Raw genomic sequence first — 14116 nt, forward strand, 5'->3', positions numbered from 1 at the left:
CTTGTCCTTTTTTCTTTTTTGCACAAATGTAATATTTATTCCACCTTTCTGTCATATTCATGGATCCTTCACCAATGTTACATGAGGAAGAAAACAAAATTCAAAACAAATGAAAAACTGAAATCGGAATCACTAATGTTATCAAGCAGGGAAGCAAATAAACTAACATCTAGCAGCCGTCATAAGAGGACAGCAAGGACAATGCTGTGACAGGAATGCTGTGACAGGAAGCAGAAGGTTGCTAGAAAGCTGTACTCAGACTCTCACACCAGCAAATCCGCTCCTGTGTGCAGTGGAACAAATCCAGATCTCTTCCTGCTAAGGTGATAGAAATGCCCGTTCTTCTCTGAATACCGTGGAAAGGCAAGTGCGTGTGTCCTGGTAATTCTACCCGGCTGTTACAGAGTGGGCCAGGAGCACATCTGTGGGTTGTGGGGTGACGTGTACTGTAATTCTTTGATTGGGATAGTGGACACACTAGCAAGAGTTGGGGTGGGGGAGGAGAATGAACACAGAAGTACAGGCAAAGGCGAATGAGACTTCTCTTGTATCTTAGCAACACTTGGATGGGATCGGCTTCAGTACAGCTCCCAATCTCGATTGCGTGACGCAGTCTCCTGTGAGGATACTCAGAAGGTTCTTCTTAAACAACAAACCTATTTTTAGTGGTGGAGCTGCTCTTTGTAGCTGTGTCTGCGTGGGACTGATAACCAATCACTATCTTCAGAGGACGTCCTAACCTTTCCTTGTACACTCTCCCTATGTGTGTGACTGCATCACTGTTCTCACATTCAGTTGTCCATATTGCTATCTTATCACCCTTAGCTCTAACACCGACAACAGCTCCACACAGGTCATCACTGCAGCCATCAGAGGGTTCTCTAATAAGGCACAGCAGTGTCTCTAGCTAAACCTGGTCGCGGTCACTTCTTCTCTGCTCAATGTAATGTAATTAGCCATCGTCCTCCCCATGTGTCTGAATACCACCCTTAAAAAGTGAGTAGTCACAGCCCGGCATTAAATTACTAGACAGCTGGATATGGTTGCATAGAGCCCAAAAGTCTTCAATGGTTTCACACTTAGAGATAAAGATTTGCTTGCTAAGTTTTGCTTTTATCATTTTTTAAAAACTAGAGTGCCCACCTGTTCTGAAGAGGGCATTTGAGATAGTGCTTTGGGTTAGCAACCTCCTGAGGAGGCACTGTTTTGACCTCTTCTGCAGATGGGGGATTAGTGGTAACGGTGGTTTCCGGTTCCACAGTCACCATCTAGATTGTTCTGATCGCACAACCCAGACTGTCTCTTTTCATCAGGATCCACCCTGGGGAGCCGTGGAGAAGGCCTTTGCCTACAGAGCTGCTGTCTAATCACCTGTTGAAGGCCTCCCTGCACTCCCAGCTACAACCAACACCATGCCTGCTGCCATTGAGCCAAGGACTCTCTCCATGGGACTAGTAGGAGCTTCCCTTTCCCCATCCCCCATCCCTGAACTAGACCCTACTCTGTTCTCAACACTTCCACAACTCCCAATGGCATCTGGATGTCCAAGAGCCTGAGAACCCCACGGCTCTGACTTATCCCAGGCCCAGGGAACCCCAAGGAAGCTCCAGCTTTCCCACTTCTCAGACTGCACTTCCCCACTCTGGAGAGATCTCTCCGTGCTCCTCTACTGCCCAGCAACCTTGCCCTGTGGCAGCATGGGGCAAGCACAATCAAACATCCCAAGTCCCCCCTTCCCAAGCAGCCAGACCCTGTGGCAGAGCAGATGTGGGACCCACAACCTAACAGCCAACAATAGCCCTCCCTAGTGTCCTGGTACCTGGGGCCAAGAGCAGCAGGTCTCAGCAGCTCCCCACCCAATTCATGCCAAGTGTGACGCCTTCTTCTGCACTGTCTGTTCCCCAGCCCTTACCCCAGGCTCTGACCTATTTTGTCCTGCAGAGACCAGGTTCAGGGACACTCTAGAGAACTGCACAAAGGGATGGTCCCCACCTTTGGGTTTGGGGCAGGAATAGCTTGTGATAGGGTAACAAGAAGTCAGCTTCTCATTGGTTGAGTTAGCTGACATTAGGCAGGTGCTTGCCTGCTCCTTGACTTCAAAGTTAAATTGACTTCTGAGGCAGGAAATGGTCACTCATCAGGAAAAGTCAAGCCCATCCAGGGAGAGCCTGACCTTACCTGCAGATCTTTCTGTGTATGCACAGCTCCCTGTGGCCAAAATATCTCTGGCTTTGAGAGACCTGATGATGAGTCCCTTGTGTCCTAGAGGACAGAACATTCCTGACCATGGTTGATCTGGTCGTGGCTGACCCCAAAAGCGCTGGTCCAGGGTCTAGGAGGGGAAGGTGGTCAATGACCCTAGCATGGTTACAATGATGCATAACTCATGCCCCTTGGGCCATTCAAGTTTCCTCTCTCAGATATACACCAACGGGTCCTCTCCACATCTGTCCTGGAAAGATCAACCTCAGGAATCCCGATCTCCCTGTGGCCCCTCAGAGACCAGCTGCTGCACTGGACAACAGATTTCTACCTGGGGACATAATCCCTTCCCCTCCTTGCCAGTGCTGGGGGGGCACCACCCCTCTCTGGGCGACCTCCCTCTGAGCAGAGGAGCCCTGTGGCCTTTGGGTACAGCCAAGAAATCACTGGAGGCCTTGAGCAGATACTGAGTTTATTTATTACTCGGAGAAAAGTGGGTCAGTGTACGACGTCAGAAGCTTCAGGAGATGTGGGTCGTGGAAACGCTGACTAGAGTGTGTCACACTCACCTGGAGAAGGCAGATGCTCTGTGAATGATCTCCAATTGGTTACAGGAACTTGCACATTCTAGAGAGCTCATGGCTCTGGATCAGTGCCCTGGAGTTTCTCTCTGTTTCTTCCTCCCAAGACCCAGCCTCCTTCCTGCCCTCAAGTTGCTGTTCTTATCTCCTAGGCCTTTCACACCCAGGTGAGCAACATGGTCAACCGAGTTTGCCAACAGGGCTATAATTTCCCACATCCAACCACCCCTGAGCCCTGTCCCCACCTCAGAGTGTGATTCTTAGTGCCAGGGTTTTGAGGGACCTATGGAATGTCTGCACACTTTGTGCTGTGATGCTGGACCTGGGTTAATAGGGCTCACCCTGCTTTCTTGAGGATATGGATAGGCAGTCTGGGAAGTCAGCAGACAGAACTGAGGGGAGAGCCTGGACCAGGAGACCCCTGAGTCCAGGAATACAGACTGTGCGTACACACAAGATTTGTGCAGAGGTACATGTGCATGCACACACACAATGCCAATGCATGCAAGGGTGTGTGTCCATGCACCCCAATGCCCTGGAGAAATCCTGGGTCTTTCTGGGCCCCATTAATGTTCTCATTCAGGCTGGGCCCTGGGTGCAACACCTTTTAAAAACCCTGGCTAATATACTGGGGAGTTATATATACTTTACAGATGCTCCCTGGAAAATCTGTCTGCCAGAATATGGGGGATGAAGACGGGAAGGAGTCTTGTCACCTACAGAGCTCAGGAACTACACCGTGTTGGGGATCACAGTGGACGCAGAGGTCTAGTCTCCTTTTCCTTCCAGAGACCCCTCATCAGATCAGCCCTAGTTCTCCTAAGTCCCAGACAGACCCCTCCATCCCCTCAACACTGTGGCCTACAACAGGCATCCCAGCTACTGTGGCTCGGTCCCCACAGAGGAAGCTCTACGTAGGAAGGGAAGCTTACGAGAGAAGGAAAGGTCCTCAATGTCCAGTGGTGAGATGCCTCTTCTGCATGTGTGAGAGAAGTAGTAGTCCCATCCAACGTCACTTGTGGACAGACTCCTGGCTACAGCCAACAGGATTGAATGCACAGCGAAACCAAGAGATCAGTAGGGAGGGTAATTGGGGTAGGGAGGGTGGCTCCAGCCCCCATCTCCCTGCCCTCCCCACCCGCCTCTCTAGCTTCAGACATTTTCTGCCTTCTTCAAGCTGTGGGTGGGAACAGCACTTACCATGGAGCTCAGTCACAATTAAGCTGCCCACTTTGCTTTCCAAGTCTATGATGGTGTAGTCTTCAGTAACATCCATAAAAGTCAGAAAGTTTTTGCCTTGGTCTGTGATGAAAAACCAAATGTTCATGGAGTTTGCTGGGATCCTTAGTGTCCTGGTACCCTGCACTGCCCTAGGTGGCACAGTGTGGCTCTTCCCCCACATGCTCACCTCACCTCACAGAAGCCAGCATACTGAGGAGTGCAAATCCCACCAGGTTGGGGCTGTTTCCTGCCTCTGCTTCTCTACCAGCCTCACCCTTGCTCTGCCTCCCCAGCCCTCTCTTCTCTAGCCTCTTGAGCTGGGTCTTTTTCTGGGTCAGAGAAGGGGCATTTCCAGCAAGGAGGAAGGGCTCAAGGGTCCCTCACTCTGTCTTCTGTCATCTGTCCTCCTCACCCACTGACACTGCCTGAGCGACATCTGTCCCAAAGGGAAGCCCTTACACAATACTCCAGAGCCTCAGATGGGTGAGGCTCCTGGGTCCCTTCTCCCTGTCAGCCTCCCCATCAATGCCTGACATCTGACAATGGGTCAGCTCTCTGCTGGGTTTCAGAAGGATTGTGGGAATCCCTGGGAACCCAAGGGAGCACAGTTTGGAGTCAAGGTTTTGGATTTTGAATTTCTGAAGATACAGCTGTGAGGTCTGTGGGGTTACCGTCCGTGTCATTTCTGCTCAGTCAGATCTGTACTGCAGCAGATGCCACAACTGTCCAAGTCACCATGTCACCCAGGGAGGAAGCAGTAGCTTCCTTCACTCACAGTCAAACGTATAGCGTCCAGGTGTCTCAGTCTTCTCTGCAATGTAGAATTTCTCCACACATTTTCCATCTTCTCTATGAGGAAAATAGCCTTTCTGAGCCATCCCCTGTGGGAGCTGGGTCCTAAAGCGTCACCAGACTCTCCCAGATGGAGCCCCATATGCTTCCCAGGCTCTAGGGAGCAGCCCATAAGATCAGTATCATCAAGGTCTTCTCAGGGTCTGAGCCCTGAGTCACTGAGGATCTGGGGGGTGGTAAGGAGAATGTGTCCCCACAGAACCTCGTCAGAGGTCTTTCCATGCCAAAATACCTGTGCAAGTAGGTGACGTTCAGGTTACCATTGTCCAGGAGAACAATGCCAGTCATGAAGCACCGATAAGCACCTCCTTCCTCAACGACAGATGGGTCAGTGGCAGCCAGCTTGAAGGTATGCCAAGATCCTGTCACCTGCACAGAGGAAAGTTTAATCCTGGCCACTGAGCCTGGAGAATCATCTTCCTGTGGATCTCAGTGGATCACTGCAGGAGGAGCCATGCATGTCCTGCAGAGGAATAGAGTACAGGCCTCAGCTCACGTGTTACTGTATGCTGAGAAGGAACCTTCTGCACTACTAACCGTGCTTCCACCTCACCCCAACCAAACAGGCCAGCACACTGCACCCATTGGCCATGGAGAATACTGTTAGAGTGTGGTGGCTCTCTGTTCTCCAGATCTCTAAAGAGCGATGACGTCCTCTACCATATGGAAACCTTCGGGTCTCTGTGCAGTAGGACACAAAATAGAGGGTCTGGCTACCCTGTCTATCCTATTGGGTCCCTAGGTTCAGGCTTCTCCTGGGTCCGACCATCTTTAGTGGGGCATTGCAGTGGCTCACACTCTAGGGGACCTGGTAGAGTGTCTCTGAGTCCGTGGCCTCAAGTAGAACCCCACTCCTTGGTCCCCATTACTGTGAGTTGCTGTCAAGACTTTGTAAGGTGATAGGGACCTGGAATAATAACTGAATACGTGGGCTGACTCCCTGCCTTAGCCTGAGGCCCCGGAGCATTACCTGTTCAGGTACAAAGTACGGCGTCACGGGAACATTGGTTTGATCCTGAAGTGCCCAGGTCAGGCCCAGCCCCACACTGAGCAACAGCAGGACCTTCATTTCTCTACTGTGTCTTCTTGGACTGAGCACTCACCATGTGGGTGCACAGATGCTCCAACCTTCTGTACATATACTGTTCTGAGGCCTGAAGTCCATCTACCCTTGCCCCACCCACAGGAGCTAACACGTTTGGAAGAGCATGGAGTTCAGAGGAGGATGCTGTCAGCCCTGTCCAGGCCAGGCCTGGGACACTGTGTACCTTGGCTTCTGGACTGAGGCACCTTAGTGGGTAAGCCCGGGACACTTTAGATGTGGTACCTCATTGGCCTGGAAAAATAACCAAGGGCTAAGCCCTGAAGTCTCAACAATTGAAGGCTAGGCAGGGTGTGTGTTCCTCTGGGGAGAGACCAGGGCTTCACAGAACTCGAGGCCAATGCCCTAAAGCAGAGCTGCACTTGTGCCCATGGGGTGTGACCTCTAACCTGATACAGTTATGTGGCTGTTGTCTCCTGAGGAAGCTGGGTCTTTAGGTCACTCTGTGGTGGTCGTGGGGCAGCTGAGCATGTACTTAGAGGACGGTTGGTCTTCATGGCAACCTTACTGCCAACTTTATGCTATCACCTAAATCTCTTTGCAAGATGCTGAAGGCTCTTACAAGGTGCTTTGGGGTACGTAGGTCAGGGATCCAGGCACAAGCAGGGCTGAGCTTTGGGGAGGACACCCCTCAGGGTACCCTCTGCCCTTTGCTCATGTCCATAGAAATCCTGTATGCCAGACACTTCCCCGCCATCTCATCCTCAGCTCCAGCGTTGGAATGGGAGCCAGGCTGTTCAGCCAGCAAGACTAAAAGGATTATGGCTCTAAAGGTCAGAGAATTGAACACACATGCAGAAGGGGAAGGAGATCTGAGACCCCAGTCTCCAGGTTGTAGGTTTTTCTCCCCCTTAGATGACAGAAAGGCCAAGGTAAGCCAGGGCCACTCCAGGGGTCTCAGTGGAAGTCCCACTGTGCTCTGTGATGAAACCGGGACCTCCAGCGAGGTTGTTACTCTGACTGTGGTTTTCTTTCAGTCAGCACCTGCTGCTCAGATTGCGTGGTATATATGTGTGCACATACACCAGCTTGTAGTTGTATACATTGTGAGAGAGTATACATGTTTATACGTGTATAGTATTTTTGTGAACCTGTGAGCTTATGCACTTCATATTGTAAGCATTCTTACATGTGAGAGTAAGCACGCATGTCTGTGTGGACACACATGTACAGACATCATGAGAGTAAGCATGCATGTCTCTGTGGACACACATGTACACATGTCATGAGAGTAAGCAAGCATGCTGTGTGGACACACATATACACATGTCATGAGAGTAAGCACACATGTCTCTGTGGACACACATGTACACATGTCAGTCTTTTCTGCTCGTTGAGCACTGACTCTGTCAGGAAATTCATGACTATTGGAATGTTGTAGAAATTCTCACAATCACCCGGGGACACCATGGCCTTGTTCTCAACTATGTCCTGTCACATCCACCAAAGTAGTGTGGAGGCCTGGCAGAGCAGCACAGTCTGGGGCTGATGTTGGCTCTAAGAAGAGAGTAGAGACTTTAGGTTGGGTGCACTGACACAGAAGCCAGCAAGAGATGCACAGGGTGAGGTGAAGCTGAGGTGTCATGAGGGACCTATGGGAGGACAGATGTTGCCCCTCAACCCCTAGTTACCAAGGAAGAGCTTCAGACAGGAGGGCTGGGACAGGGACCGTGTTCATCTAATTGTTGAATGCAGGACACCCAAGTTCCTGCATTAAGATGCTCCACAATGGACAGTGTCCATCACAAACATGGTGTCCGCACCATCTGGTCTGTGACACGGGTCTGGCGCCTGCGGGATGGCAGTTGGTGGGGGTCATGAAGCTCATCTGGGGATGCACACACAGCCTCGCTTGACAGGATCTGGGCTATACTCACTTCCTGCTTCTGGGTGAGGTGAGACGAGTGAAAGATCAGAAGAACAGTGTCCTCGGGGATGGGCCACAAGAATCCGGGTCTAGAATGTACTGCCAAGTTGGTCCCCAAGGTGAGAAGTGTCACTGCGTAAGTTCACAAAGGCAGGCGGGGTAGGTCCTTGTTTATTGTCCAAGACAGGGGATCTCTGGGCATCACACATCACTACCTGAGTCACTTTCTCCTGTGGCTACAAGGGGATGTCCGGGCACATTTCCCAGCTATAGGCCATCATGTGCCTCCCTCTCATGTGTCTGAGCCTGAAGTCACATTCGGATTCCTCCATAGAGAACACTGAAAGACCAGCTCATGGGAATGGCCTCACCTTGACCCAGCACTCAGGGCATCACCAGAAGCCCCTCCCACTGCCTGCCTTCCTGGGACAGAATAGTCCCACCAGCAGCCAGAGGTGGGCCTGATGCTCCGATGGAATTCCCATTCTCTTTCTTTATAAATTCAAAAACGATTTTATTCATTTTTATTTTATGTGCATTGGTGTTCTGCCAACATCTGTGTGAGGGTGTAAAAAAAACCTCCTGCAAATGGAGTTACAGACAGATTCATATATGAGCTGTCATGTGGGTGCTGGGAATTGAACCCTGGTCCTCTGGCAGAGCAGTCAGTGTTCCTCACTGCCGAGCCACTTCTCACGGCCTGACTTCCCATTCTGTAGCTCAAAAACTTCTTGATCTGAGAGTCTTGGATTAGATACTTATCCTAAGCTGGACAGGTAGCTGCAGAGCCCAGAGGATATCTGCTTCTCCTTAATCTCTTAACTCTGAGCTGAATCCACTGTGTGTCATTCATGGCGCTTACCTTAGTGGGTGGCTTAGTGCATCCAGGGATCTCAGGGTCCATGATGGCCAAGCTAACAAGGGGGCATCTCAGTTCTGGGGCTCCTAGAGCTCACCTCCTTGAGTAACGTTTTAGGCCTTGAAATAGTTCTCCTGTAAAAGTGGACATTCCTGCCATGTCGTTCTGGGTCTGGTCTATGTACTGTGGTTGCGTACTCTCCCATGATTCTTCTGGCTGTGAGCCACAGAGCGAAATGCGAGATAGGCTAAGGACGGCTGTGGAGCATCTGAGCCCAGTTTTCACAGAAGAAGAGAACTCAGCCTCTATCTATCTATGAAGTGGCCATCTGGGGACATGACTGACTAACTCAGGAGCTGCAATCCTAGCAGCTAGCTGTTAGGCCATCATACCTCTCGACAGCCTGTCCCCTCTCATGGAACCCTGCAAAGACATTTCCTGTGAGTTGTTGGCTAGCAAATTTTCTTGTGCCAGGATCTCTCACCAGGGTATTGGTGGCCACACATCCTGTCCCCCTCCTGCCTATGAATCAGGTTGGCTACAGGTTGGGGTGAAACCTCCAGCCTCCTTAGAAAGATATAGGGAGGAACTCCCACTCTGGCCAAGTGGACCTTGTTTCCTCTCTTCAGAGTCCTTGCTGCTGTTTGTCTGTTTGTCCATGGCATTAAATAAATCTTGCTAGCTCATGGAGCAATTTATGCCTTGGTGTAGAGTGTCATATCCGAGACCTCTCCAGGGCCACTTTTCTGTTGCCATTGACCCCTCTTTGCCATTTTAAAATCCAAGTGCAATCCTTGGTTGGGAGCAAAGTGTCCCCTTTGAGAGACACTGGGTCAGCCCTGGCAACTCCACTTCCTCATGATATTGGATGGTTTCCTATGACTCATCCGCATATGTTCCTTTTATGGACTGCTGATAGAACTGAGAGATCCCTCTCTTTTTGAGACAAGATTGGGAATGTATCTAGTTCCAGAGGCTCGTAGTCCTCAGTTGCACTTCCTCACTGCCTCTGATCACACTTACCTGCTGAGGCACCTATGCAGATGTGTGCTTGCTCGACAGATTTGTATTGAGATAACTTTATGATACGAGGAGGGGCCAACAAGATGGCTCTGTGGGTAAAGGTAAATGCTTTGCGAGCCTGGTGACCCGAGCTCAATATCTATAACCCACATAAGGTGATGGAGAGAATCAACTCCACAGCTTACCTCGAACCTCCACATACGTACCACGGCATGTTCACCTAAGGTACACATATACTCAATAATAAAATAGCTAATATTAATCGTAATCAGGGGAGAGTTCTAAAAAGCAGAGATGTTTGCCCTTCTTCCAGGGTTCACATCCTCCATGACCCCGTTCAGAGGTTCTTTCACATGCTCTTGGCCGGAAGCCTGTCCTGTTCAGGAGGGGATGCTGGGACAGAGAGTACTCCTTGACATCAGAAGATGTTTTTATACCATGGTCAGACATATAGTCAGACAAGAGCATGATTCAGTCTTTGAGGAGAGGACTTGGGGCCTACTTGGCAGAAGCGGAATCTCTTTGTCAGCCTCTGGAACTTAGGGTACACAGGATGTGTGGCCATCGATATACCACTCTTTGATGTATATTTCCATCCCAGATAAGATGCATCTGAAATTCTGTCAAGCTAGGGACTCGATGACTGTCTCAGCAGGGAGCCTGTTGCTACCTGTGGAAAGGGAAGAACCACTATAGATACGATGGTCTGCACAGCTGCTGTGTCTCAGATCCACTTCTGTACCACACAGCATCACTTCTGACCAAGGACCTGACTTCCCAGCTGAAGCACCTCACCAGGAACGGGACAGTGCTGCTGGCTGGCTGGCCAGAAAGCTACCCTACAGTCAACAAGCTTTCTGATACTCTCCAGGACCACCTGCTTAGGGAATAGTGCCACCCACAATGAGCTGGGCTCTGTCACCTTCATCACTTCATAACCAGAGCAGCTCTCCCTAGTCCACCAGCCCATCTGGTCTAGGTAATTCTCAACTAAAGAATTGAGTCAAGTTGACACTTAAAGCTAACCGGGAAGGGATCTCATCAAGATTTTTCTCACCATCTAATCCTCACCAGAGACCCATTCAGAAGAGTGCCACACTACCAGAGGTGGTTCTTATGAAGAAAGGGAAAGAGGAAGGAAAGAAGGGGGTGAGAGGAAGAGAGAGAGAGAGAGAGAGAGAGAGAGAGAGAGAGAGAGAGAGAGAGAGAGAGAGAGAACATGGTAACCAAGGGCCAGGCTTAGTTTAGGGCCTTGTCTACACACTGGATTCTGGAAAATCCTGAAGCCTCTCCTCCTATAACTGTGAATGTGTGTAAAGACAGATCTCTCCTCTGGTGTTTTTTTTTAATCCAATGAATGAGCTACCTATTCAAAAGTGTCTTTACAATTTGAAAGAAAACTGGCCATTGGAAGGACACTGGTGATGTTCTTGTGTCTAACTGATGACCAACCAGAGAAAACTTAGCAGGACTGAGTGAAGTGTGACAACCAGAAGAAAGGGAGAACAAGTGACAGCAGAAGAGAAGATCTTCCTTAGCCCCTGGCCAGCAGGGAGGAGGGTGTGTGGTGTTCCCCAGAGTTCAGGAGGAGTCTGGGTTTGCTCTGTCCTCAAGTAAAATGAGGGTTTTAATTACTCCCTCATGTTTTATATAGTCATTTAGGGTTTTAAAGAGGAGAATAGTCTTCACACACATAGGAAAGCCTCCGTGTGCCTTCTATGGAAACCTGTGTGCTATGACGTTGTTCAGGGAGTGACATTTGAATTGGTCTGCCCCGGGGTGAGATATGCGGATAGAAGGAGAAAGCTAGAGTCTCAGCACAATGCTGTGCCAGAAAGTGCTGGAAACAGGATGGGGTCAGCCATCTTGCAAAAGGCCACTTTAAAGCACGGGTGGCTATGGGCCAGCCAGCTGGAGGAGGTAGTGGGGACACCCCAGTGCATAGCTAGCGCCCTGGATTCTGTTAGCTGACTCCATGTCTGGCTCACTTGAGAGCCTTAGGCCTCCCTTCCTTAGGTCACAGGGCTGGGCTTATAAGGTATGGCGCGGTGAGACCCTCCTTGCTTGTCCAGTGCCTGCCTTTACCTCAGCTTCGGGTGCAGAGTGGTGACCCCTCTCTTGCTTTTGTTAACAGCACTCTCTGTTGGCTGGGTCTGCTAGGTCAGCATGAAGCTGTGAGACACAGAAGCAAGGGGCTGTGCAGACCTCTGCAGAAGGGTCCAGGGGAACAACTGAGCCCTGCCCAGTCAGGGAACTGAGGGGCAGGGCATGGGGTAAGGGGCGAGGGCACAGAGTGTGCGTTTGAAACTGTGGGTTCCCTTTGTAGTTTATCGTGGCGTTGGCGGGGAGAAGAGTTCACATACTGCATTTTTCCTGAGGAAAGAAGTGGTTCTAGGCCGGTGAGCCTAGAAAAGCCTTCGGAGGAAAAGGATGGCTGCAGTTAGTGCTCCAGACAGGGAAAGGAAGGAAGAAACCCAGAGAAGAGAGAACGGGACAGAGAAGGAAGGGCAAAGGAAGGTGGGGGAAAATGGCCAATGCCCAAGCAAGATGACCCTCATGACTGGAAGACAGAGTGGGAGCTGTGGTGGATCATGAGAAGAGATTATGACTGAGATGGGGGAAGGTGTCTGCAGGGAGAGCAGAAGGATCCAGAAGGATTTGGTTGTAACCCAAAGGTAGATGCAGCATGACCCCCCCCCCCCCAGCTTTGCTGCTCTCTCCCCTGACAGCAGAGGCCAGCACTGGGGAGAGATGACCATGAGGTCATTTTGTTTTGTTTTTCACAACAGTGAATGTGGACCTATCACACGAAGGAACTCATTAATGAGTCTATCAAGAAAAAAGTCCAAGAAAGTTCTGAGACCTGATCAGCATTGGGCATTTACGGAGCCTGAAACAGCAGGGGGAGAAAACAGGGAGGGAGCAGGGAGAAGCACACAGAGTTCACAGCGACAGGCCTGACTTATAGCTGTGTCTAAGTATGTTCTTGTCTTATCACCTGGGCACCTGTCCATCCACCCATTCATTCACCAACATCTAAATATCCACCCATTTATCTGTTAAATCCACTCCACCTCCACCTGCTTTTTCACCACTGACTTCCATCCACTGATCACTCTCATCCATCCATCCACCCCCACCATTCACCCACCCATCCATCCCCCACCATCCACCCACCCACCCACACACTCATCCATCTGTCCATCTGTCTGTCCATCCACCCACCCACCCATCCACCCCCCACCATCCACCCACCCATCCACCCCCCACCATCCACCCACCCACCCACACACTCATCCATCTGTCCATCTGTCTGTCCATCCACCCACTCACCCACCCACCCACACACCCACCCATCCATCCATCCACCCACCCACCTACACACCCACCCACCCACACACCCACTCCTCCATCCACTCACCCACCTACCCATCCTTCCATCCATCCATCGAATGACTAAGCAACACGGAATGGAGATTATATGATTATGTGGTAACTCTGGCATTTTCTCTAATGACACTGAGAATCTAGTGTTTCACCCAATTGCTATTTATACAGGAACTCAAAACTGTGAAGTTCCTTCCAAACAGTCACTTTGACCTCTGAGGCTTTTAGAATGATTATGTAATTGTCATAACATTCCTGTGAACGTGGGCTTGGGGACAGTAATCAACGCTGATGGAAATATGTCTTGGTAAGATGCCCACACACTGGGCTGTGCCACATTGTCCCGTGGGGTGCCTGGGTACCACATGGACTTCCTTCTCTACCACGCAGAAGTCTGTAAAACATAAGAGAGCATCCTGGCTGAACTCCACGCATGGCTCTGATCACCCAGGGTCTGACCTCAGTGTAGTCTCACTGTTGGAGGCTCACCTCTTCTGAGGTAGCCTTCTGAGGTAGCTCCTCACCAGGGTGACCCTCCTTAGAACGGGCTGCAGCACTGCAGCCAGCAGGAGCCCACGCATGCTCTGCATGGCCGCTCTGCTCTCTGGCCTTCTGAATCTGTTTAACTCATGGAGGAGGCCCTAGGGCAGGACCCTCCCCTCTCTCACCCACACAGAAGCTCTAGCCAGACGGGAGGCCTGATCTCAGTTTGGCTTGGTCCTCATAATTAGACAGAGATAATCTATAGAATTCCTGTCAGAGGGAGATCCTATCAGTGTGGGAAGTGCTGCTTCAGGACTAGGAACCAAGAACTGTTCCAGGCCCCTTTCCCACAAGAAATACAGTTCCTGCGCCAGGCCATGCTCCCAGGCCTTCCAATTCCAGGCATGGCACTCAAGACCTTTCTAGAGCCTTTCCTTGGGGGCAGCATTCCATATCTATCCACATATGTGATCATGTGAGTGTGTATGTATGTCTGTGTACATGGTGACACCTAGGCATCAGTATGCTCATGTGTGTCT

The 14116-nt window shown here is 50.6% G+C and overlaps 1 protein-coding gene and 1 pseudogene across 1 annotated transcript; both read right to left on the reverse strand.

Moving 5' to 3' along the window:
- Positions 1–595: 595 nt before the first annotated feature.
- On the reverse strand, positions 596–1268 carry Eif4e-ps5 (eukaryotic translation initiation factor 4E, pseudogene 5; annotated as a pseudogene).
- Positions 1269–2657: 1389 nt separating this feature from the next.
- On the reverse strand, positions 2658–5952 carry Paep (progestagen associated endometrial protein). Its single transcript, NM_001135809.1, is given in 6 exon segments — positions 2658–2771; positions 3716–3817; positions 3984–4085; positions 4780–4853; positions 5089–5225; positions 5827–5952. Coding segments are annotated over 6 exon segments (534 nt in total). The 5' UTR covers positions 5926–5952; the 3' UTR covers positions 2658–2751.
- Between the last annotated feature and the right edge of the window lie 8164 nt (positions 5953–14116).

The sequence above is a fragment of the Rattus norvegicus genome, chromosome 3, assembly GCF_021556685.1.
Source record: "Rattus norvegicus strain SHRSP/BbbUtx chromosome 3, alternate assembly SHRSP_T2T, whole genome shotgun sequence".
In the NCBI taxonomy this organism is placed as follows: domain Eukaryota; kingdom Metazoa; phylum Chordata; class Mammalia; order Rodentia; family Muridae; genus Rattus; species Rattus norvegicus.